The following is a 22,632-nucleotide window of genomic DNA, read 5'->3' on the forward strand; positions in this document are numbered from 1 at the left end:
CTCAATATTTGCTCTTAGCAATCTGTGTGACTTACAGTATAAGAAATAGTGATTTCCCATAATTATATAATGAAGGACTTAGTTTCAAATCCAGGACTACTCTAAGGGTGCTTATGACAAACAATTAACTTATGGTGGCTATTTATAGACTATCATGCTGTGTCTACAACCATATCACTTGCATCGTAAACATGAAAATAATGTGAAATTGTGGACACTTCTGCTTCTCAGTAACGTTGCATCAGTGTTCTCTAGTATCAGGTGGAATAGCCTAGCATCCTGTTCCTAGGACAAATTTTTGCTTATAATTCTCAATCTGAGAGAGTGACCAGCCATCTTCTCTATAAAGTCCTGCTGGTCATTCCCAAGAACAGCAAAGCTGATTGTCATGTGACCCTCTAGTCCAGGGGTGTCAAACTCGCAACATCACATGACGTGTCGCGATGTATCGTGACTTTTTTTGCCATTGACGGCAATGGGGTGGGCGCGGTTTCGCAGGCCGGCAGTTTGACACCCCTGCTCTGGTCACATCCCAGTGCATCTTTACAGAGGGAAGGTGTTTATGTAGCACTTTGACATGCAAATGTATTTACCTTAAGTAACCTATAAATTTATTTTAGTGAAAAAACACAGTTGAAGCCTCTTGTTTACAAAAGCGATCTCAACAGCTAATAAGAACGCACCAGAGGTCCATTTCCTATAATGTTTCATAATGTCCTTTCCTACAGGTTTTAATTCTTCATTGTTCTTTTTCTTTAATTCCCTTTGCCACTACAGGTCCTTTGCCACTACAAGCCTACAGGACTCATCAGCAGCCTTTCATATGTAGCCAGCATACCTTGTGGACTGCACATGAGTTTAGGGCACTGATTCTGTTCACTGACAAAAGTTTGGTTCCATATTATGCAAAGCTAATGAAAGGCTCAACAAGATCAGGCACTATTATTATCCAAGCTCAGAGCAGTTACAGTTCTGGATATACAGAAATTAAAATCTGAAAACAAGGCTGGCGATGATGGATGATTAGTTTCTGCAACTCCAAAAAGGATTTATACCACTGGAGTTCAGAACACAATATATCTCAATCTGATTAACAAAATATATTCTCTGCAGTGTCCATTTCTGCAAGATGTTTTTCTGTGGCACATACCTTCTTATTGATCCATTACCTTGGGCTATCATGTCATGTAAACATAACTAATAATATAAGATTTAGATCAAGGCTTAGAAGACAGCTTGACCTCTAAATCTTTTCTGCCAGTTTCTCTGGGGATCAAAATTCTCCTTCTGGCCCCACTTTGGACAATCAATCTGGTTGTTCGCATCATATTCTGTCACATTGGCAATTTGGCATAAAGGCCTGTATTTTTTTTTTTTTAAAAATGCTATGAATAGTAGAGTTGCCTCCATAATCACATTTGACCAGCCCTGACATGACCTGGAAGGGGGAAGGAATTCTTCTCTAACTACTGTAGGTGAAATGCCCTAATTTATATACACTGGAAAAAGACTGAGAAAGCAGCATTTTTCTATTGATGGCACATACATCGGTTCATTTTGTTTCACTGTCACCTTAGGTAAAGTAGGTTTTGCTGTTGAAGTTATAATTTTGAGGGGGGAATTCTTAAGAGGCAAACCTGGAATGTTATCACAGCAGCAATAATGTTTCCTCTGTGGTGGGAATTACTGTTTTATGCTTCAACTGCAGTCTGAATTAGAAATCTTACCTCTAGCTGCCTCCCCTCCCCTAAAAATCCACAAATTCCCATTTCTGTTCAGGTGTTTCACATGAAATACTTAAAATTCTTTTTTGCATTTCCCCGCTTGTTTAACAACGTCAGAATCGCATATATATGTTGAAATTTGTTTAAATTCCGCTATCATATGCAATATCTTTTAGGGTGGGTGGGAAGAAGTACTTACAAATGTTCCTCTAACAGCGAAAATGCCAATCGACAATTGATAACGGACATCTTTTAATAAAGTTTCTGGAACAGAAAAGTGTTCGTCCCTCAGACCCTTTGAAGGAAACGACCACATATTTAAGAATTATTATTCAAATTTACAACCGTTTCAGAACTATTTCTCAGAATCCCGACCAAAGAGAAACCTTGAATTTTCCAGGGAGGAGGCGGCTTTAGCCGTTAATCAGCCAGACTTAGATGTGAAATTGGACGGAAATCTCCCACTTCTCTTCCCTCTCATGAAGTGGAAGTTAGGTATGGAAGCAGCTGTTCTCCATAAATCGTCTGGCCCGAGACATATTTCTGCTGGTCTTCTGCCCCCCAGCCCCACCCCATCCTTCCCAAGGACGAAATTAAGTCCCCACGAAGACTTATTTCCAATTATACGCGCTCATCTTCGCCAACGCTGCAACCTCAAAGTCCTCCAGGAACGAACGCCAAGAAAAGGCTTGCAAAGAAACCGTGGACAAATGGGATCCCGAAAAGGCCACAAACGAGACTAAAAACGTTTCATGTTTGCGTCTCAGGCTCCCCCCCCTATCATGAAAAGTGATCAACGCCATCCATTCTATTTGCCTTCCATGCCACAAAACAACTTGTGGATCCCTTCTTGCCGTGAGAGTTGTGTTGCAGAAACGCGGCCTTGCCCTTGAGCGAGAGCGGCTCGAATTTGCACGCAACCTGCCTCGCTTGCACCCATCCTTGGGAATCAACGGCATTAGAATGGGCGATGGAAACGTGTCTGATTGAAACGTTTCCTACCAGCAAAGCCAGCGAAGTTTTGGTGGCGCCTTCAAGACCAACCCGGTTATTTTAAGAACCGCGCCGCTACGTTTCGGCAGGCTGCAAATACTGCAAGCGGGCTATCCCAGAGATGCTTTTTCCAAAAGGCAACTAGACTTGCTTGGTGATTTTTTTTTCTTTGAAAACGTTTCGCTTCTCATCCAAGAAGCTTCTTCAGTTCTCCTTGGATGAGAAGCGAAGGTTTTCAAAGGAAAAAAAAAACCCAAGAAAGTCCAGTTGCCTTTTGGAAAAAGCACCTTTGGGACAATCGCGACATGGATGACTGAGAATCTCCACAGACATTTGCAAGTGGGCTAAAACCTGAAGCTTGTCACAAGCTTCCGAGCCAAAGGCCGTTGCCTTCCAACCTCTCTTCTGCAAGAAAGCTCATAGACTGGGCCTAGCCAGGGGGTCAGGCTTGCAGAAGGCTTTGCGGGGGTGGAGCCTATTGCTCCCGGGAGTGGATCCGGGCTCTGGAATATACCTTGAAACAAACAGCAAAAAAGTTCAGCAAGTTCCCCATTTGACCCGCGTCTTTGCAAAGGGACGAGGTGCGCTGCTACTTTGCACGGCTTTGCTGCCACCTGCCAGCCGGCTCCTCCGGAGACCGCAGCCAAGCCAAGCAACCCTTTTTGCAGGCCAAGGCGAGCTGTGTCCTCCGGGGACCCTCGCCCGTCCTTTCAGGCTCAGATTAAAATCGAGCCCTTCCTTGCAAAGTCGAGCAATTCTTCGCAATTCTTGGCTCCGAAAGGCGCGATGCCTAACGAGACCTCCTTCAGTAAACCGTCGGTTTCCTCGGAGCATCACACCCAGGGGACCAAAATGGGCCCTTTGGGGAAGTCTGCCGGGCTAGCGGCCACCGCAGCCGGCGGCAACGCGGGGGGTTTAAGCCAGGGTCCTGCTGGGACCGCCACCGCTGCGGGGAAAAAATCCCCGCGGCTCCCCAAGTGCGCGCGCTGTAGGAACCACGGCTACTCCTCGCCCCTGAAGGGCCACAAGCGGTTCTGCATGTGGAGAGATTGCCAGTGTAAAAAATGCAGCTTGATCGCCGAGAGGCAACGGGTGATGGCCGCCCAGGTGAGCAGCCGGAGGGTTAAGCAAGGAAGAAATGGCGGGGACCCGGCTCCGGGGCAGAAAAAGCACAGGGTGGCCTTATTACCGCTCGGTGATGCTGGTTGGAAAATAAGGCTAGCCTCATTGCCTAAAATTGTACCCCAGAGAAATGGGTAGTTTTGACCTGCTGTGTAAAAAACTCTCGGATACTTTTTTTTTTTGCAAGAATCGTTGCCAGAGTTGAGAATAAATTGGGAGAAAAGTATATCCCGCACAGCTTAAGATACTGTTCTGGCTTCCAACAAAAGTATGCATTGCCTTTTTATTGTCCAAATAATATCCATTATGTAATTCAACGTTATTGTCTGTTTCCACTCCCCCCCCCTTTCTTAGCATTCGTTCAGATAGGGTGGGCTTCCTAATTTTCTAGGATTGACTTGCAGGTAATAATGCTTGTTATATAGTGTATGGTATCTAAAAGGAAAAGCAAAAATAGGGTGCGATTGAAAGAAATCCTGCAATGGATAATGCAAATTGCATAGTTGCATTTGTAAGTGTGAGACTGATTCTTATAGTGAAAATAATGCTTAATAAGGTAATGAAAAGGTGGTAGGTTCTAGTCCTACATCCTTACTAGGTCAATGAAAGACTCATACCATTAGTTTAGTTTTTAATCAATGAAGATTTAATGAGGTCAAATTTTACTAACTGCACAAGCAGCAACGTGTTTATGTCTTCGTTTTCAGTTACAAGGCTTAAAATTCAGTTGAGTGAAAAAATATTTTTGCAAAATAATGTATTCAGCATTTTGAATTGCAAAATCATTGTATTAAAAATTCTTCCTGTTGGAAAACAGTAAATTAATATATTTTTCATTTCTTTTTTTCATTCAAAATGTTTAGCTTGAATCATGAGGAATTTGAAAAATTATACTGAAGTTTTCAAATATCAACATTTTAAAGATTATAAATAATTGTAAACTATAAAAAAATGTTTATGCCATTTCTGAATACTTTGGAAAGACTGCTGTCATAATCTTTCAACAGTTTTTTTTTCAATGTAGCCTCCCCCAGTTTAGCAATCTCCAGATGGGTTGGGAATTGTAGTCCAAAACATCTCAAGAATGCCAGTTTGGCAAGTCAAAAGTAGAATGCCATTACACTGCATGACCATCAATGCCCAATTCTTTGGCTTATCAGGGTGTTAATTTTTTAAAAAAGAAATTGGCACAGAAACCACATGGATTTACACTTTCAAGACATTACAAAAGGGCAATTGTTAAATACTATTTTTGCACTTATCTAGAGTTATGTCCAATTGAATGTCATGGGATTTATAAGACCACAACTATCTAGGTCAAAATTTCCTGTACTACAATCTCAGTAATTATTATGCTGGTTTGCCCTGCTTTGCTTTTTATCTTTTAAAAAAAGTTGCTCCCATAATTGATTGCTTTAGTGAATATGAGCAAACTTTGTCTTTTGGAAAGACTTTCTTCTGCAGAGTGTAGTCATCTCCTTTAAACCTAAGCTGTTTCTTTCAAATTCTCCAAAGGAAACAACCACATTTTTTACTATTAATCCAAGATTGGGAAGAGGATCCTATAAATGGGAATTGCTTGTAAAGAGAGGGAGTATAGAATGAAGGTAAAGATGTAATAAAAAATCTCTATTTCTTAAGAGGTTTTGTTCATTTGTATGGACTTAATAGGTAAAAAATAATTTTGATCTCCTTAAGAATGTTTGCAAGTAACAAGTAAATAAAATATGTATTGCCATTAGGAAATGATTTTAGCCATGACCTTGAATGAGCTCGCATTCAATTTAAAATTTTTGATTTTGTTAGTAGTTTTTACATTATAAGAGGTTTTCAATACTTTAAGAGGGTCACTGTCAGCTTTATAGTGGCAGATAAGAAGTGGCACCCAAAGAAGCAGACCAGTGACCAGAGAGGAGTGATCACGCAGGGACACAAACCATGAACCCCCAAACACACTGCAGCTGATCACCTGACCTCAGCACCATGAAGAATGGGTGCCAGAAGTTGCAGATTTAATCTGCCTTCATACTATGATGGAACAGTGGGTAAAACTCATTCTGATACTGGGATGGAGTATAGTGAGGAGGGTCCCCAGGAGGAAGAGGGGGCAGTCCAGAGGAGTAAGAGGCAACTCGGTCTGGACATTACATGTGAGAGAAAAAGGGTGAAGACAGCTCCTCTCCAATAGTTTACATAGTATATTGTAGGTGCAGATAGTAGTCCTCAGTCTGACAAGATTTTTGTCTATACAGGTATGAAAACAATAAAGAACTAAGTGTGGAAGAATCATGTGTCATTCTTGGGTTTTGGCTAACGGATACATGGAAATGATGGCATAAAGCTGTTTAAATCATGGGCTGAACCTACCAGATGATCAGGGAAGAAACTTGGGTAGTAGAGGCACACTGATGCCTCTATAAACTACAAACGGGACAGGGCTTTAGAAAGTTCTTCAGTAGTTCAGTTTACATCACTAAAAAAGAAGTGATTGCTAAATACAGCCTGGTTCTGTTAGCAATTATTGGTAAAAAAAAAAAAAAGATCATCTGTGAGTTGGGGTTTTGTAATATATGTCTGAATTATAATATATTTTAGCTTTTATGGTTTGATTGGCATGTTCATTTAAATACAAGTAGTCCTCGACCACAATGGAGCCCAAAATTTTCATTTTTAAGCAAGACAGTTAAGTGTGTTTGTGCATTTACGTTCTTTTTTGTCACAGTTGTTAAGAGAAACACCTCAGTTGTTAAGTGAATCTGGTTTCCCTCATTGACTTTGCTTGTCAGAAGTTGTCTGTTACAAATGGTGAATATATGACAATGAAACAGTCCAAATGTTGGAAATACCTGAATTTAGATCATGGTGTTGCTGCAACCATCGTAAGTATGAAAACTGGTGATAAGTCATTTTTTTCAGTGTGGTCGTAACTTCAAATAGTCACTAAATGAATGGTTATAAGGTGAGGACTACTAGGTAGATACTGCAATCTACCTATAGAGGACAAGAAATCCCTGTCCTTCTTTAGCAACCCTTTGAATTTCTGCAAGACTACTTGGCTTGTTTTTCATGCTAGCTGCATGGAAGAAAGATAGAATATCGGCACCTTACCAAGTTTCTAGTCATCTCTTGAAAAAGAATGAGGATAAGCCTAGACCAGTGGTGGCGAACCTATGGTACGGGTGCCAGAGGTGGCACTCGGAGCCTTCTCTGTGGGCACACGTGCCGTTGCCCCAGCCTTGCCTCCCCCGCGACCCCCTCCTCACCAGCAGGCTCCCTAGAGGAGAGTCGCCCCGGAGCGTGGCCCACTGGAAGCAGCACAGCCAAGGACATGGCAGCCAGGCAGCGTAGACAAGACTCTTCCCTCATATCCCATCACGCACAGTTGATGCTGCTGGGCGCGGGCAGAGGGCGTGGCTGCCATGGCACTGCTGGGCTGCCTGGGCAATCTACGGCGGGCCTTGGAGGCGGTGAGTGGCCCTGTGGGCAGGCGGGGTGGGGGCGGGGCAGGGGTGGAATGAGGGTGGGGCCAGTTTTTGGGCACGCGGTCTCTAAAAGGTTCGTCATCACTGGCCTAGACTTTGTCCATTTAAATACCATATGTTAGAAAGCATTACTAAACGGCTAAGTCAGGTAATAGTAGTAGTAAAGCAACATACCTTTTGTTATTCAGACAATTTATAAGTTTAGATTTAGTCTCATACTTAAATATGAGAGTTTAGTGTAAAAACTAAAGTCTTAGTGTCTAATCTGGCCTTCCCAAAGTGTTGCTCTCTAAATGTTATGGACAACAGCCTTCATCAGTCATTGTAACCACACGCCATTTGGGGAATTATAGTCTTACACGCGTGAAGATAACCGATAAGGAGAAGTTATTAAACCAATGGTTCTGTATGTATATCAGTTTGCTTCTAGGCTAAATTAAAACTGATCTGGTTAATACCTGAATGGAAACTCAGCCGAAATTGGAAGGTTAATATAGGCTAAACTTGGGGGGGGGGGGGGAAACAACTAATAAGAGCAACTAATAATAAATCTCTTCTGTATTGCTGCAAAACTGTCTGGGCAAAGACCGATCGGAGTTAAGCTTGGCTCAAAAGGAATCTTTACCATTTGAAGAAAGGATTGAATTTTAGCCTGTGCAATCCAGGGCATACAGGTAGTCTTTGATTTATGACTACAGTAAGGACCAGAACTTCCGTCGCTAAGCAGTGTGGTTGTTAAGTGAGTCATGCCCAGTTTTACAAACTTTTTCCCATGGTGATTAATCACCGTGGTCTTTAAGTGAATTACACAGTCATTAAGTGTATCTGGCTTCCCCATTAACTTTGCTTGTTGGAATCTCCTTGGGAAGGTTGCAAATGTCAGTCACGTGACCCCAGGACCCTTGAACCATTGTAAATACATGCCTGTTAGAACTGTGTGGAAGCAAACGGCTTGTATCTACTAGCCTGATCCTAGATATGTTGCAAATTGCAGCATTAGATGTGAAAACTGTAATTATAGTAAGGCTCTCAGTTCTGGGCTGCAAAAATCTGAATAACAACTAAGAGGCAGCAAAGAGAAAAATAAATTTTTGCAGCCCAACACCAGCAGACCTAATTGCCATGAAACACTTCTGATTCAGAAATGTTTAATTTCAATACCATTATCTATAAATTTATTGGTTGCAATAAAGTTGTAGTTGCTTAGGTATATGAGAGCGTGAGGATCAAATCTTCCTTGCAGACTCTGATGCTTTGAACTTTAACACCCATCATCCCCAGCCACAACGCTGTTGGGATTATAGAAATTACAGCGCATTTTACCAGGAGTGTCTTGGCTTGAAAAAAATGCTTTCTTAGATTAAAAAAAAAACTTACCTCTTCAGCCGATCCAAACTTAATCTGTTAAAAAGATGCAAAAGTTCTACATTTCCATTGAATTAATATCAGTTGACTTGGTTATTAATGTTTTCCTTCCTGGTGCATTAACTGTTAAAATGTGTTTTGGTTTAATGATATTTGTATGCCTGTTTTTGCTTCCTTTAGCTCTGGTATTACATCTGCCTCTTGTTTCTGCACTCTGCTTCTTTCTTATCAGTTAACCTACTTTTTCATTTTGTACCAGTCTGAAAAAGCTATACAGTATTATTCCTTCTAGTTAGTTCTCAAAATTTGGTGTGTTTAGAACATGTCAAGTTTGAAACAGGCCATCCCAGTCATTTTGAAAGTCATTTTGTGCTCCCAACAATTTTGTTTCGGCTAAGAACACTTTCAAAATAATTGAACTAGTCTTTTTATATTTAAGACAGGCATCTTTTGAGTTCAGAACAGTTCAGATTTGAAACATTATTCACACTCTTGCTCAATATTATGTAACTGTTAAAGGCTTTGTGCTTTGGAAAAATGCCATTTCTTAATGGTAACTCTGAATGAGAGACATACTGTATATATTTTACACATGTGCAATTAAGTGGCCCAGAATACATAGTCTTGTTTCACTTTGCTTATATTGAAACAAGCATAAGATAATTTATAAAATAGTGTTCAGGAAAGATCTGCCTGGATTGGCTTCAGTGAGATTTCTGTAAAATGAGTGCTCTGAACTTTAAACGTGATTTTAATTCTTCTCCAGAGCAGAATAGGGCTTTGAATAATCTCACATTTACTGCAGAAATTCTGTATCAGGTACTTTATATTCTTTTGCTTTAATAAGGCTCACATCCTGAGATGCCCAAAAGACATCTCATGCATATGCGATAAAGATGAAAAATTATGTTATTTATGAAAGGTATATGCTGTTAATCCTACTCACTCTACTAGACTAAATCCTTCCTTAAAAAACATGAAGAGAATCTCCATCTCTGCTTTTCAATAAAAAGGGTTCATTTAATTATAATTGAAATTGATCCTTCAAATCCAAGGATCTGAATTGGTCTGCATTCCAGGGGGTTTCCAAACTCACTAAAGCAAAGGGTTAAAAAATATCAGTTAACTAAGCTTAGATAGCTGCCAAATTAGAAATCTTATTGGTAGATGCTTACCTTTTAGTTTTTTTAAAAAATATTTATCTTTATCTTTTATCTTCTTTAATTTTTTAGGTTTAAAATTACATCTTAATTTGCATCTATAAACCTTTCTTGTGTGTTAAGATGAAGAAAACTGCAGTGCTCTACCCAATTTTGCTGCTGCTGTTTTTCAGATAACAGTGCAAATACAGTGTAACTTTCCCTTTTCCAGGTTGCGTTGAGAAGACAACAAGCCCAAGAGGAAGAGCTGGGGATTAGTCACCCCATCCCTTTGCCTAGCGCCACAGAAATGTATGTGAAGAAAGAAAACAACGCCAACAGTTCCTGCCTGTTGGAAAGCACCAGCCCACCACAGTCAACAACCACAGCAACTGTAGTATCTACCTCATCCACAGGTAACGCCCTGGGTAAAGGGACCTCCTTCATAGTCTTTCCATCTGGAAAGAATTGGATTGTCATGGGTTTCTTGGACTCTAACAGATTTAATTTTATTTCAGTAAACCAAAGACGCATGTATAAAAGAACGTACAACAATCTTGTTTATGTTACGTCTTTACAACATGCATTCTTTTTTTTTTTTTTAATTTTTTTTAAATTTTTCACCATACACCAAAAACTACATAAACATAAATCTTTTCTTCTAACAGAACAGTGCTTTACATTTTAAATATTATTTACATCTTATTTACATTTTATGTACATCAATAATTATGTCTTTTTCTTTCTCTGTTCTAGCCAATTATAACATTTATTCCAAATTTCATAAAATTCTGACGTCTCCTTGTCTTTTAATTCTAACGTAAGTTTGTTCATTTCTGCGCATTCCAAAATTTTATACATAATCATATCATTTGTGGGAATATTTTCACTCTTCCAACATTGTGCATATGCTATACNTTATACATTTTGGCCAATCTCGCCGGTGTTAAATGCCATCTGTAAATCATTTTATATTGATTCTCTCTATATGCAGTTGATAGCGTCAATTTGCAATTTCTGTTCCATAATCTTTCCCATTCCTCTAAATTTATATTTCGCCCCACATTTCGTGCCCACGCTATCATTGGCCCCTTCACTATTTCTTCTTCTAACTCTAATAGGTATTTATAAATTTTTGATAATAGTTTTCCTTCCTTACTTATTAGAATTTTATCAAGTTGGTGTGGGGTCTGACTAATTCCATGTTCTTGCCTATCCCTGTTATGTCTAGACTGAATTTGTAAATTGCATTCTTTTAAAGGTATCATTTTGCCTAAGGTTGAAGAGCCTGCCTTAATCAAATTAAATTATTTGTCCATAAATTCAGTGTTATTTCCTCAGTCTCTGTTCAGTTTGACAGTAATTCAGAAGAAACCCTTTAGATCAGGGCTTTTGAACTTTTCAGCCAGAAAAATCTATTAATTAAAAATATATATTTGCAGGATTCCTGTTCAAAAGGGCCCATATTACATCACTGTTTCATGAGCTGCACTGGTTGCTGGTTTGCTTCCAGGTGCAATTCAAGGTGTTTGTTATCACCTTTAAAGCCCTGCATGGCATGGTTCTAATGTACTTGAGGAGCCATCTCACCCCAATAGGAGTGGCCCACCCCACCCATGCCAGCAGAGGGGGCATATTGTGGATCCCATCAACCAAGGAATTTCAGCTGGCGGAATCCTGGAGAAGAGTCTTCTCTGCTGTGGGCTCCAGCTCTGTGGAACATCTTACCTCCTGAAGTGGGGTAAGATTCCCACACTCCTGACATTTCAAAAGAGCTTTAAGACCTCCCCAATGGGGGAGCTTCTTACTGGAGCTGGTTGACTAATTAAAACTTAATCTCACCTTCCCACCCCTGTATGTCCAGCTCCCTCCTTTCTCATCTGGTGTTAATGACTTTATTTGTTAATGATTTTATTCATGTGTTTCCATAATTGTCAAGTTTAATATTTTTTAATGGTTTAATGTTTTTTGCTGTAAGCTGCCCAGAATTGTTGAATATGAGATGGATGGCAAATATATTTCTTTCATACATACATACACACACACACACACACACACACACATACATACATTATATAAAATGGCAAAGTGCTAGTGATAAAGGATTTGCTGCATTTGCATGAACTTTTTTTCATCCGTAGTCTCCTTCAGTCCTTCCTCCATCAAGTTCTCAAATGTTTTTTTTTTAAAGCCCTGTTTTAGATTTCATGAAGTGTGGTGTAGTTCTGGTATTCATTGTGGCATTATCTTTTTCAAGGTGGTGGTAGTGAAGTTGCATGAGCCTAAAGAAAGTTGTGGCTACATTAAGAGACACTTTTCCTCTTGAAGCCTTCCTTTTTTGCTGAAACCCAGAGCTTCAGACATGTGAACCACAATGAATGATGCTGCAAATCATAGTTCAATGACCACTGAAAAACCCTCGGATCTCAGCTGGCTTTAAAATAAAGCAATTTTAACTGCAGCCTGTAGTTTAGTTTAGTTACTTTGAAAAATTGCACTCCCTCTAAATCTATGGATTATGCAGAAGTTCAATTCTTTCCTTCTGAGTTATACAGCCAGTAAGTCTTGTTAAGAACAGGCTATACAGAATGCTATACAGTATATGATTTCTTATTTATAAGTTCCTCTGAGTTTGAGCAGAATTGGATACCAGCAAAAGAAATAAATGCTCAGGCACAGCTTTAATAAGTCACAGAAGTCAAAGGCAGCCTCATAATTTGTGTTTCGTTCTTCTCCCTGATCGAGACAGTTTGAGCAGCCGCCATTATTGTCCACAAGTCCATGACAACCAGATTTTTCATTTGACAACTCCAGAAAGCAGTGGGTTCACTCCTTTCTTGTGAAGGTTTTCTCTCCCTCCCACTTCCTTAGCGGTATAGCAGTTTTTCTTTCAAACTTCATCACACACTACATGGTTTACCGAGAGAGGAATAGGGTGTGAAGGAGCCGCACAAATCATACAAGGTACCAGAAAAGTCTTTTTTTCGCTGTATCCATTTTATTGGCAGGTCAGAAATATTATGGCACATTGAAAGGCCAGAGTCAATTTTTCAAGCCTCTGGTGACACACACCATGCTTCCTTGAGGGGGGAAAAAGTACGACAGAACAGAAGGGGGGGGAGGAGAGGGCTTACCATTATTTTCATTCCTCAGTCCTGTCATTTGTGTTTCGTTGTGTTTATTTTTAAAACTGGTTATGCAAGTGGAGATCAAGAATGTAAAAGAATCCTGAAAATTGATGTTTTGAGCCTGAATATTCTGCACTTCTTACCGAAAAGAGTCTAGTCTTAAGATTGTATCCTAAATACATCACCATCAATCATGATAAAGGAGGAGAAACTGGATGAGTTACATGAGAAAACCAAATTATGAAGGCGTTTCGATAGCTAAGAAACAAGGTGTTTGTGTGAGGAAAGAGAAAGAGGGATTTGTGTTTTTACTGTGGCTGTGTTGCTTGTGTACTTTTCTCATTATGACAGAGAACATAATCCGTCCTTTTCTCCTGGGCTTGGGCCATTCAGAATCATATCTTAATTTAAGCATGACACTGACTGCTTCTGGGTGTGTTTGAAATGTGACTTGGTCACATGACGTGGGCAGTCATAAAGCACATACCGTGTGGATCCCTCTGCAAGAGATCATTTTTTATCTCTTGAAGAATTCAATGTGTGTCCTGGTTGCCGAAAAGAAAGAAAAAGGTGGTTTGATAGAAGAATGCAGCAGACTGCTCTTGAGGGAAAATAAAACAAATTCTCACATATAATTTAAAAGGGGGAACAGGAAGGATTAGATTATCTGTCTTTTTAAGAGCAAGACAAACATGAATAAGGACTGTTGACCCATCCTTCCCCTTGCTGCCTTCTCTTTTACCACTTGTACATTGAGCAGATTATGGTCTGAGAGTTTGCTAAGGAGGCATCTGCTTGTGAAGGGGTTCATTCATATGATTGTGTTTTAGATATAATGGCGGTTATTCCTGATTTTAGTTCAAAAACAGACCATCTGTGCCTCCCAATCCAATTCTTTTGGAACCTCTCCACCATCATATTAAAAATTGGTGTGTACTTTCAGCTAAGGCCAAAAAGCCTTCCTTAAAAAAGGCTTAATGCAATTTTTTAAAAAATCTCCAAAACTCCATGGTATAAGTAAAATTCAAGCCTTCCTCATATTTAAGACCTACTATGACTTTTGACTTCTCATCCATATATTGGTGGAATCTGGCCAGAAAAAAGTTAGCTCCTCCTTTGTTCTGTTTTATAAAATTGGAACATAGCTATGTTTAATACCTGTTTTCAATCACTCCTGGTTAACCCTTACTTTTGTCCCAACCAAATGCTCATAGGATTTAAAAATGTGCTTTCATAATCTTTTCTTAAGAGATTGAACTATTTAGCAAGACCAGAATTTAATACTTAACTTTTATTAGATTGAGGACTCAGAAGAAAGTAGTTGTATTGCTAATTTTTCTTTTGGATACATTAATCACATTTGGTGGGAACAGTCTGATATTATATGAATACAGTTTTACATTAATAATTCTGCAGGTACGTGCAAAAGCTATTTTTACATGCAAAGCCATTTTTTAGATTTGGCCCACTCCAAATATTTGGACGATTAGACTAAAAATTCTGGAAGTTTCATTTTAATCTATCTGAAAGATGCTGCTATAAAAAACAAAATATCATGTTTCTTCCCTTTTCATTTGCTTACATGTAGCTTATGGTTTCAGTCATAAAAAAAATCTGTGAGATAAAAACTACTGGAATGAAGATGGTCAGTAGGTAAATTGGCGGTGCAAATTAGTATATATGTGTAAAACTTGTGTACAAATGTTTGATATTTATTTACAAAATAAATGATACTGGAAATAACATTAATGATCATTTGTTTAAATGATTGCAATCTATAGTTTATGGTTAAATAAATTATAAGGATTACTTGAAACCATATAGTTCCACAAATGAAAAAGTAAAAAAAAAAAAAAGGACTGAAACAACATGTTGTCTTGTCTCACTGATATAGACTTGGGGATTGCTAGAATTATTTTAATCTCCAATTAATCCATATATTCTACAATATATCCATGAAGAGCTTCCTAGATCCTCATACTAACAGAATTGAATATTAAAAGGACATACTGTAATCTTCACGTTGCTTCTACAATCCACCTCCATGGAAGGGCTAATTGGAACAGAGAAGGGAAAAAGCAAACCTCTTCTGAATTTATAAATACCCCATTAAATATTCAAACTGGTGTATTGCAATCCATTGTACGTGGAGGCTGCATGATTTGAAGTGTTCAGCTGGAAGGCTGTGCAGCTACCCAGTTTTGCAAGGAGAATAGAGTATTCAGTATTTGATTATTGCTAGCCACTTACCAATTGATCATATCTGAGTTCAGATTCAGGTAGATGGCTTTCGTTTTGTTAAAGCTTTAAATGGCTTGAGAGAGGCTAAAATTAATAACTATTAATTATTTCCTACATTGGCTTTCCTCCCACAAATAAAAATCTAGCATACAGTATTTATTTTTCTGTCTCTTGGCCATATTGGTTACAGAAATGCTGAATTTAGCCATGCCATTCCATTCTTGGTTAACAGTCAGTGCACTGAATAGCTCATTCCCAAGTCCTTAGAAGTGGTGATCAAGGTAAATGTTAAGCATTTATCAGCCTGTTCTACCCTATGTATTGACAACTGGAAATGAAGTCAACAATACACCTAATGGGGATGAAGAGGGCTGGCCTATTTTTAAAACTATTGGGAAGTCTTCCCAGAGTACAATCTGCAATGAACTTTGAATACCAGTATCATGTAGGGTCTTTGCCCTTTTCCAGGATCAATCAAAGACTGTGTGAGCTCATGCTGTCACCTCTATTTAGCAGTTGAACAGATTCTTTTCCCCCCACCAGTGCTGTACTGCATCTGGAGTAGTAGTCAAGGCAACTGTTTTGTTAAACTTTTGGAGAAGGGTGAGTCAGTTCCCATTTGGTGATAACTGTTGTTATCTTGCCTCCCGACTCCTGGATGCTGTTTAGCCAGTCTTCTTGTAGAGCTTCAGATGCTGACCCAGTGATATCCAAACGCCACCATCTCTGGGACTTCAAATGCAAGAGAGGGCATGTATTTTGGCCACGTGGCAGCTTCTGTCATAGCAGAAGTTGGTTTTACAAATCACAGTACAGATGCACACAACATCAACTAAAAACATAGAGCAGATGTGGAGCTTGAATGGAAAGACATTCTTTGCATTCTGCTGGGAAGTTGAACTTTGAGTTACTTTTGTGAGATTGGTAGGGTTGAAAATGTTGATGACGTGGAAGTGCTGAAATCAAGAGGTTACTCTAACTTTGCTTTTCTTCTCTCTTGTTGGAACCTTGCTTCAGAGCGCGGCATCTCATTATGAACGGGGACGTGGATAAACCTGAATAGATCAAGACTTGGATGACAAAAATGATGTATACCTTGTAGAAAGAGAGTGGGTGAATATAACAGTCTATAAATATTTGAGAGGTAATAATATGAAGGAAGGGGAGGTATTATTTACAATGCTTGCAGCAACATAACAAAGAGTGATGGCTTGAAACTAAAAAATACAAGGGAAATAATTAAATTGGGAGACGCTTCCTTTCTTAACTAAAGGTTCAATTAGGCCGTTGGAACACAAGGCAGTGCTTCAAGCATCATTGGCGGATGGATTTAAGAAAATTGCTTCGGACTATTCTGGAGACAATTCTTAACCTCTGCAGAGGTAGGTTATTTATATTAGATTGTGAAGAGCCTCGCAACATGTTGCATTTGTGACATGGCTAGCAATAATATTGTGTATGCGTTTAAAATATTTATATATAATGTTTAGTATGCAGTGGAGTTATTTTCAAAACACCAATGTGGGGGGGCTAAATTGGATTCAATTTTCCCTCCCTAATCATAATACTATGGAAATTTTCCCTCATTCCTCTCCCCTCCCCCATCTGTATGCAGCCATTAACATTAGGGAGAAAAGTTGTCACTAAGCAGTAAATGATGTAGTTTTCTCTTACTATTTACTCCCATGTGAGAGGGGAAGGATTTATTCCATGAGGGAGAAGGATTTATCGATAGCACGTTCCCAAGGACAGTGCCTCAGACATACAGAGACTTTTTAAAAGTCTTTTTTAAAGCACAGAAGCTTATTGCTGATCACATCAATAGCATGAGATATGGTGTATGGGGCTCAAGTTCCCATTAAATAAAAGCAAAAGCGAAATGGTCCTATCAAGAGTTTGCAATTGCATTTGCAAATATGTCTTCTTTTAAAGTGCATGCTTAAAAATGTACGGCAGTCTTCCCCAATTTGGATGCCCTTCAGATATGATGGGGGAGCAACGATTTCTAGAATTCCCAGCTTATCTAAAGTACAAATGATGACTGGAGATGTATAATGACATTTTTTTAAAAAGGCATATTTTCCAAAGAAGTAAATATTTGTGCTCACAATTTGCAAGCAGTTGTCCATAAAAGAAGGATGTAAGCTGGGTTGAGCCAAAAAGCTTTCTCTGGAGACAAGACTAGCTCAAAGGACTTCTTGCAGTCAGCAGTGATTGAAAGAAGCAAAAATAGACTAGTTTAATTATGCAGAGAGGCAGAGCTACAATAATTCGGCTGCGAAAACCGAACAGTTACAGATGGCGGCAGAGGTTATAGTTTTCTGTATCTTTTTGCTTCCAGATATGTCCAGTGACTTGGGCAGCAGCCCAACATGGTGAACCTAGGCGTCATTTCTTTTTCTTTGTTTTTCTAACCAGTTGGACTCTGTCCAGTTGTCTATCAATCCAAAAATTGAACAGGACCAGACCTGATTTGGTATGAGCAAGAGAAAGATTGAGTTCAAAAAATGAGCCAGATTAGGCTGCAGGGTGAAGGGGAAAACATTTCTTTATAGGCGAGGCAGTCTCAGGCAGCAGCTTGGAATATTGGTGACTATTTTATTTTAAGTCTCTTCCAGTCATATAATCCAGACTAGCACATCTATAGCAGATCCCATGCTTCCCATTGCACTCATATGCATAGATGTATGTGTGGCCACCACTGGTAAATTATACAAACTCTCTTTAGCATGCTGTCCAATCTACTTCACCCTCTGGACTTCTGGGCAATAACTTTGTCACTTTTTTACAGCATGGAAAATGGGTTGATTTTGTTCTATTCAGCTTTGAACATGTTCCTTCCCAGTCCATTAGCTTATCTTCAGTCTAACATGTAGGAATCAGTAATTTGGTTCAGACAACATACTGAGTTTAGCATGATTTGTTTCATTTGTTATACTATACATTTTGTTACATTATTAGAATTAATACTATATTAAACTAATAGAAGAGAATATAATTCAGGATTGATCTGTGGAATTTTTGGTGCTTTCTGAACTGGTTGTTTCCTTGTTTGCTAGTTAGGTAATGAAACGTATTAAACTAATTTTATGTATTAAAAAAAGTTTGTAACCAATATCGACTGGATTTACACAGCACATTAAACCAAACCCAGATAATCCATCTGGTAAGCAGGAAAGTTAATTTACTATGATCTATATTGAATAACTTGTGTAAAGAAACTGTATAAAATAAGGGAGGTATCTGCTGGTAGAAATTCACCACATGCTACTTCAATAAAAACTGTATGCTAGAATCCGCAATTATAAGATAGCAAACAGACTTGATTGCTGATTTTATTTTGATCATTTGTACTATAATTTCTGTATACACATTTTAACTTTTTATTTGTGACTTTGTGTGTCTACTTATTCAAAGATGCACTTGGATAACTTAATACTGTCGTTCAATCTTTGTTAGTCTGTTTAAAATGACATGCCATTGAATTCAGAGGCATTTACTACAAGGTAATGAGGAAGAGGGATGCAGTGTAGTTGCTTTATTTTATTTGCAGCACATCTGAGCCATACAGTTCAATGACTGCTTCTCTTTGCCAAAATCCTCCTTGTGTTTATCATTTTGTGGATTCTAGAATGAAGCTTCTATTGAAGTAGCATGTGAAGAATTTCTATCAGCAGATACCTCCCTAATTTTATTTTTAGAGTGAGCTTATAATAATGTTATCCCAGTCTAACTTTTCCAAGGTCTACCCTTTTAGATATCCATAAAGGGCTCTTACTCCCCACTTAACCTAGTCTTTGATATCCTAGTCTTTGAATAGATTACAGTCTGATGGCATCTATATTAATATTAGACTTTACTGTTTATGGAATTGTAGGTGGGGTTATTTATGCTTGGATATTCAGCTTTTTTCTCTCAAAATTACCTATTCCAGTACAGTATTTTTTAATGATGTTGTGCTACCTTCCATCATTTACTTCGTATCCAATCAGCTCTATCCCTTAGCTCTAACTAGTGTGGGCATCACATTGAGTCATAAATTTACTGATTTAATTTGGGTTTATTGACCTTTCAACCTGGCTGTGTGGCTTATGAAGTGTGGTTTATTGCTTAGCATGATGCGCGAACCCCACCACTCTTAATTCAGCAAATCATGATTATAATGTGTTTCAATATGTGTGAACTACAGTATAGGCAATTCTTCAATAGGCAACATTTTTTAACATGAAAACATTGATAAAAATATGTGAGGGGTGAATAGGACATTCATTTTCCTTCTGGGGAAAAATGCAGGTGGTTCAGATTGTAATTGTGAGTGGACAGTTGTCTAAGAAAAAAAATATCTTTTTCATTGTCATCAAAATCTGAGAAGGGCTTCCCTTAGGAAGCCTGTATTGGAATATTTTATCCATTTTGGCTGCCACGATATAAAAAAGATGTTGAGACTCTAAAAAGAGTGCAGAGAAAAGCAACAAAGATGATTAGGGACTGGAGGCTAAAACATACGAAGAATGGTTGCAGGAATTGGGTATGTCTAGTTTAATGAAAAGAAGAGCAAGAGGTTTCATGATAGCAATGTTCAAATATCTAAGGGACTCCCACAAAGAAGGAGGGGGGTCAACCCATTCTCCAAAACACCTGAAAACAGGATAAGAAACAATGGATGGGAACTAATCAAGGTGAGAACTAACCAAAAAATAAGGAGAAATTTCCTGACAGAACAATTAATCAGTGGAATGGTTTGCCTTCAGAAGTTATGGTGCTCCATCATTTTTTAAAAAGAGATTGGACAACCATTTGTCTGAAATGATAAAGGGTCTCCTGCTTGAGCAGGAGGCTGGACTAGAAGGCTTCCAAGACCCCTTCCAATTCTATTTATCTATTACTCCTCCTCAATCTGGTTCACGCAGATGCGTTGGACTTCAATTCTCCAAATTTCTAATTACTGATATCTGCAAGAGACTAGGCTGCAGAAAGCTTTTCAGTTGCACGTGCTTGGAATTCTTTCTTACTCTGTGCCTTGGAATATAACCCATGGGATGGGAATTACTCCTTTCTGAAAATGGCAATCCTATTGACCATCACTTGCAAGAAACTGTAGCCTCTGTTTCCAGATTAGTGCAGAAGTTCAGATCAGAGTGTGCTCGGCATCTTGTGTCAAATTTGTTGTCTTAAATAGAATCACGTTTTTCAGGGAGATTATAAATGTTGATCTCCTATGAAAAGTTGCCCTTGATTTGTCCCCAAGATAAAGTGAGAGCGGTACCAGCATAATCTCAGAGAACACTTCCTCCTTCTCAATTCATAGGTTTTATGACCTGGATGTAAATTATTCCAACTACAGTACTCCAAACTTCCAATAGTAGATACCGTTAATTAGAGATTAGATGTTCATAGCTATGACTTGAATTGTAGGAAGAAGAGCCTAGATAAGCTCTGTGACAGAGATGTAATTCCCTAATGCTGTGTAATTTTTAACACAGAGAAGTCTAACACTGTTAGTAGGAAGAGCCATGCTTCATGTATAGATACTAGTGACTGAAAGGGGTATTGCTGATGTTTTCATGGAGTCATTAGACTCTGGTATCCATAAAGTTTGGTTCACATTTCTTTGTATTTTGCAGGATTTTTAGTGTCGAATTGGAAGCCTTAATCTCAGTTTTAAGGCATTTATTTGTTGTCCTAAATTGTGCCTTTCAGAAAAGAGTAAACATCATTCCAGTTTCATCTTAGAATGAAAACTCAACATGGCGCTTAGCTCCCACTTCACCAAAAAATTAAAGAAATATCAGCCTCACACATTCCTCTGGGTACCCTTTTCTCCAGTGAAGCTAAGATTAGTGAAAGTTCAGGGTAGGGGCCACTGTCTTGTTTCTTAGGACAAATCTAATTTTGGATTGGCTTTGATCATTTTACTGAGTATCATTTAATACTAAGTGAAATATGCCTATGAAATGCCAGTTAGTTGTAATCTTCTTTACATTTTTAAAAACGTAACATCTTGGTCCCTTGAAGATGGTTATCAGACTGTGAGCCCACTGTGAACAAGTTGTGAATTAAACGATAATTTTAAATGACTTTCAACAACAGCCTGCTGCAATTTTTAATGCAATGAATAATTTGGAATGTCTGGTTGTATAACAAATGGAAGAACCTATCCACAAGAATATAAATCAACGCATTTGATCAATATAGTACACTGCTGCGCACAGTGTAATAGGGTGGATCAATTTTTAGTATTAATGTCCGCTGTTGGCAACTGTGCCAACTTTTCAATGGGGTGGAAAAATACTATGATTCTTTCACTGTATTTAAAACAGAGCCAAGTGCTTTTTCTGGCCAAAAAAAAATAAAAAAATCATCCTTGAGAATCACATGACACTAGGCATTGACGTCTTTCCTGATAAAGCCGGTGCCTGCCCCCAGAGCTGTCTTCCCTTGTGCAGATAGGCCTTATAGGAATGCTTGATAATATTTACAACAATTGTACTGTTCCGATTTGAAGCTTTTTGTACATGTTACTGAGTTCAGTGGATAGTCCTTAGCAGTATCAGAATGTCTCAAAATCCATTTTGTTTGAGGGATCAAGAGAGCTGGAGTTAGAAATGGCAAGGAGCACGCAGCTAAATATAGACATCAATAGGACGAGGCCCAGGCACTGTATATAGCAGGGGTAGTCAACCTTGGCTCTTTTATGACTCGTGGACTTCAACTCCCAAAATTCCTGAGTAGCTGTGCTGGCTCAGGAATTCTGGGAGTTGAAGTCCACGAGTCATAAAAGAGTCAAGGTTGACTACCCCTGCTATATAGCTACAGTAAGCAATATTTATATACAGTTAGCGACGGCTTATTTTCTCTTTGGAATATTGAACAGACTACTCCATAGTCCTCCTACTGAGAAATGGAGAATATAAGTATAGTCCAGCCTGAATTGTGCTAACCCTTATCTTTTTCCCATATGGTAAAAGTTTAGAGCTCAGTTAAAAATATATTTCCATATTTTGGGCCATCAGATTTATGGACTATAACAGGGGTGTCCAACCTTGGCAACTTTTAAGATTTGTGGACATCAACTCCCAGAATTCCCTTACATGCTCCCTGGGGAATTATGGGAGGTGAAATCCGTAAGTCTTAAATTTGCCAAAGTTGGACACCCCTGATCTATAAGCATAGGCAAGGGAGAATGAAATAAGGAAATGTAAGCACCTACAACATAGCTTATAAAAAAATAATCCAAGTCAGATGGAAATGGTTCACAAAGAGAAAGAGGCTATGGGGAGCTGGTTTATTTGTGGATCCAGTGGGCCCTTTTCTATTTAGCTCTATGACTGCTAACAGAATTTTCCCTTCTGTATACTTTTAGTTTTTATAATTTATTTTTTATGATTAAAGGCTGTTTCTATTTCACAGTTAGAATACACCTACTGTAATTTTTTCA

General features: G+C 38.7%; 1 protein-coding gene across 1 annotated transcript in view; it reads left to right on the forward strand.

Moving 5' to 3' along the window:
* The first annotated feature begins 3,503 nt into the window (after positions 1-3,503).
* Positions 3,504-22,632, forward strand: part of DMRT1 (doublesex and mab-3 related transcription factor 1) — a 72,173-nt gene continuing 53,044 nt past the window's right edge. The window contains exons 1-2 of the mRNA XM_015818032.1: positions 3,504-3,824; positions 10,058-10,241. Of these exons, the coding sequence (XP_015673518.1) occupies positions 3,504-3,824; positions 10,058-10,241 (505 nt within the window). The remainder of the gene's footprint in view (positions 3,825-10,057; positions 10,242-22,632) is intronic.

The sequence above is a fragment of the Protobothrops mucrosquamatus genome, unplaced genomic scaffold (genome assembly GCF_001527695.2).
Source record: "Protobothrops mucrosquamatus isolate PMUCROS unplaced genomic scaffold, P.Mucros_1.0 scaffold667, whole genome shotgun sequence".
NCBI lineage: Eukaryota > Metazoa > Chordata > Lepidosauria > Squamata > Viperidae > Protobothrops > Protobothrops mucrosquamatus.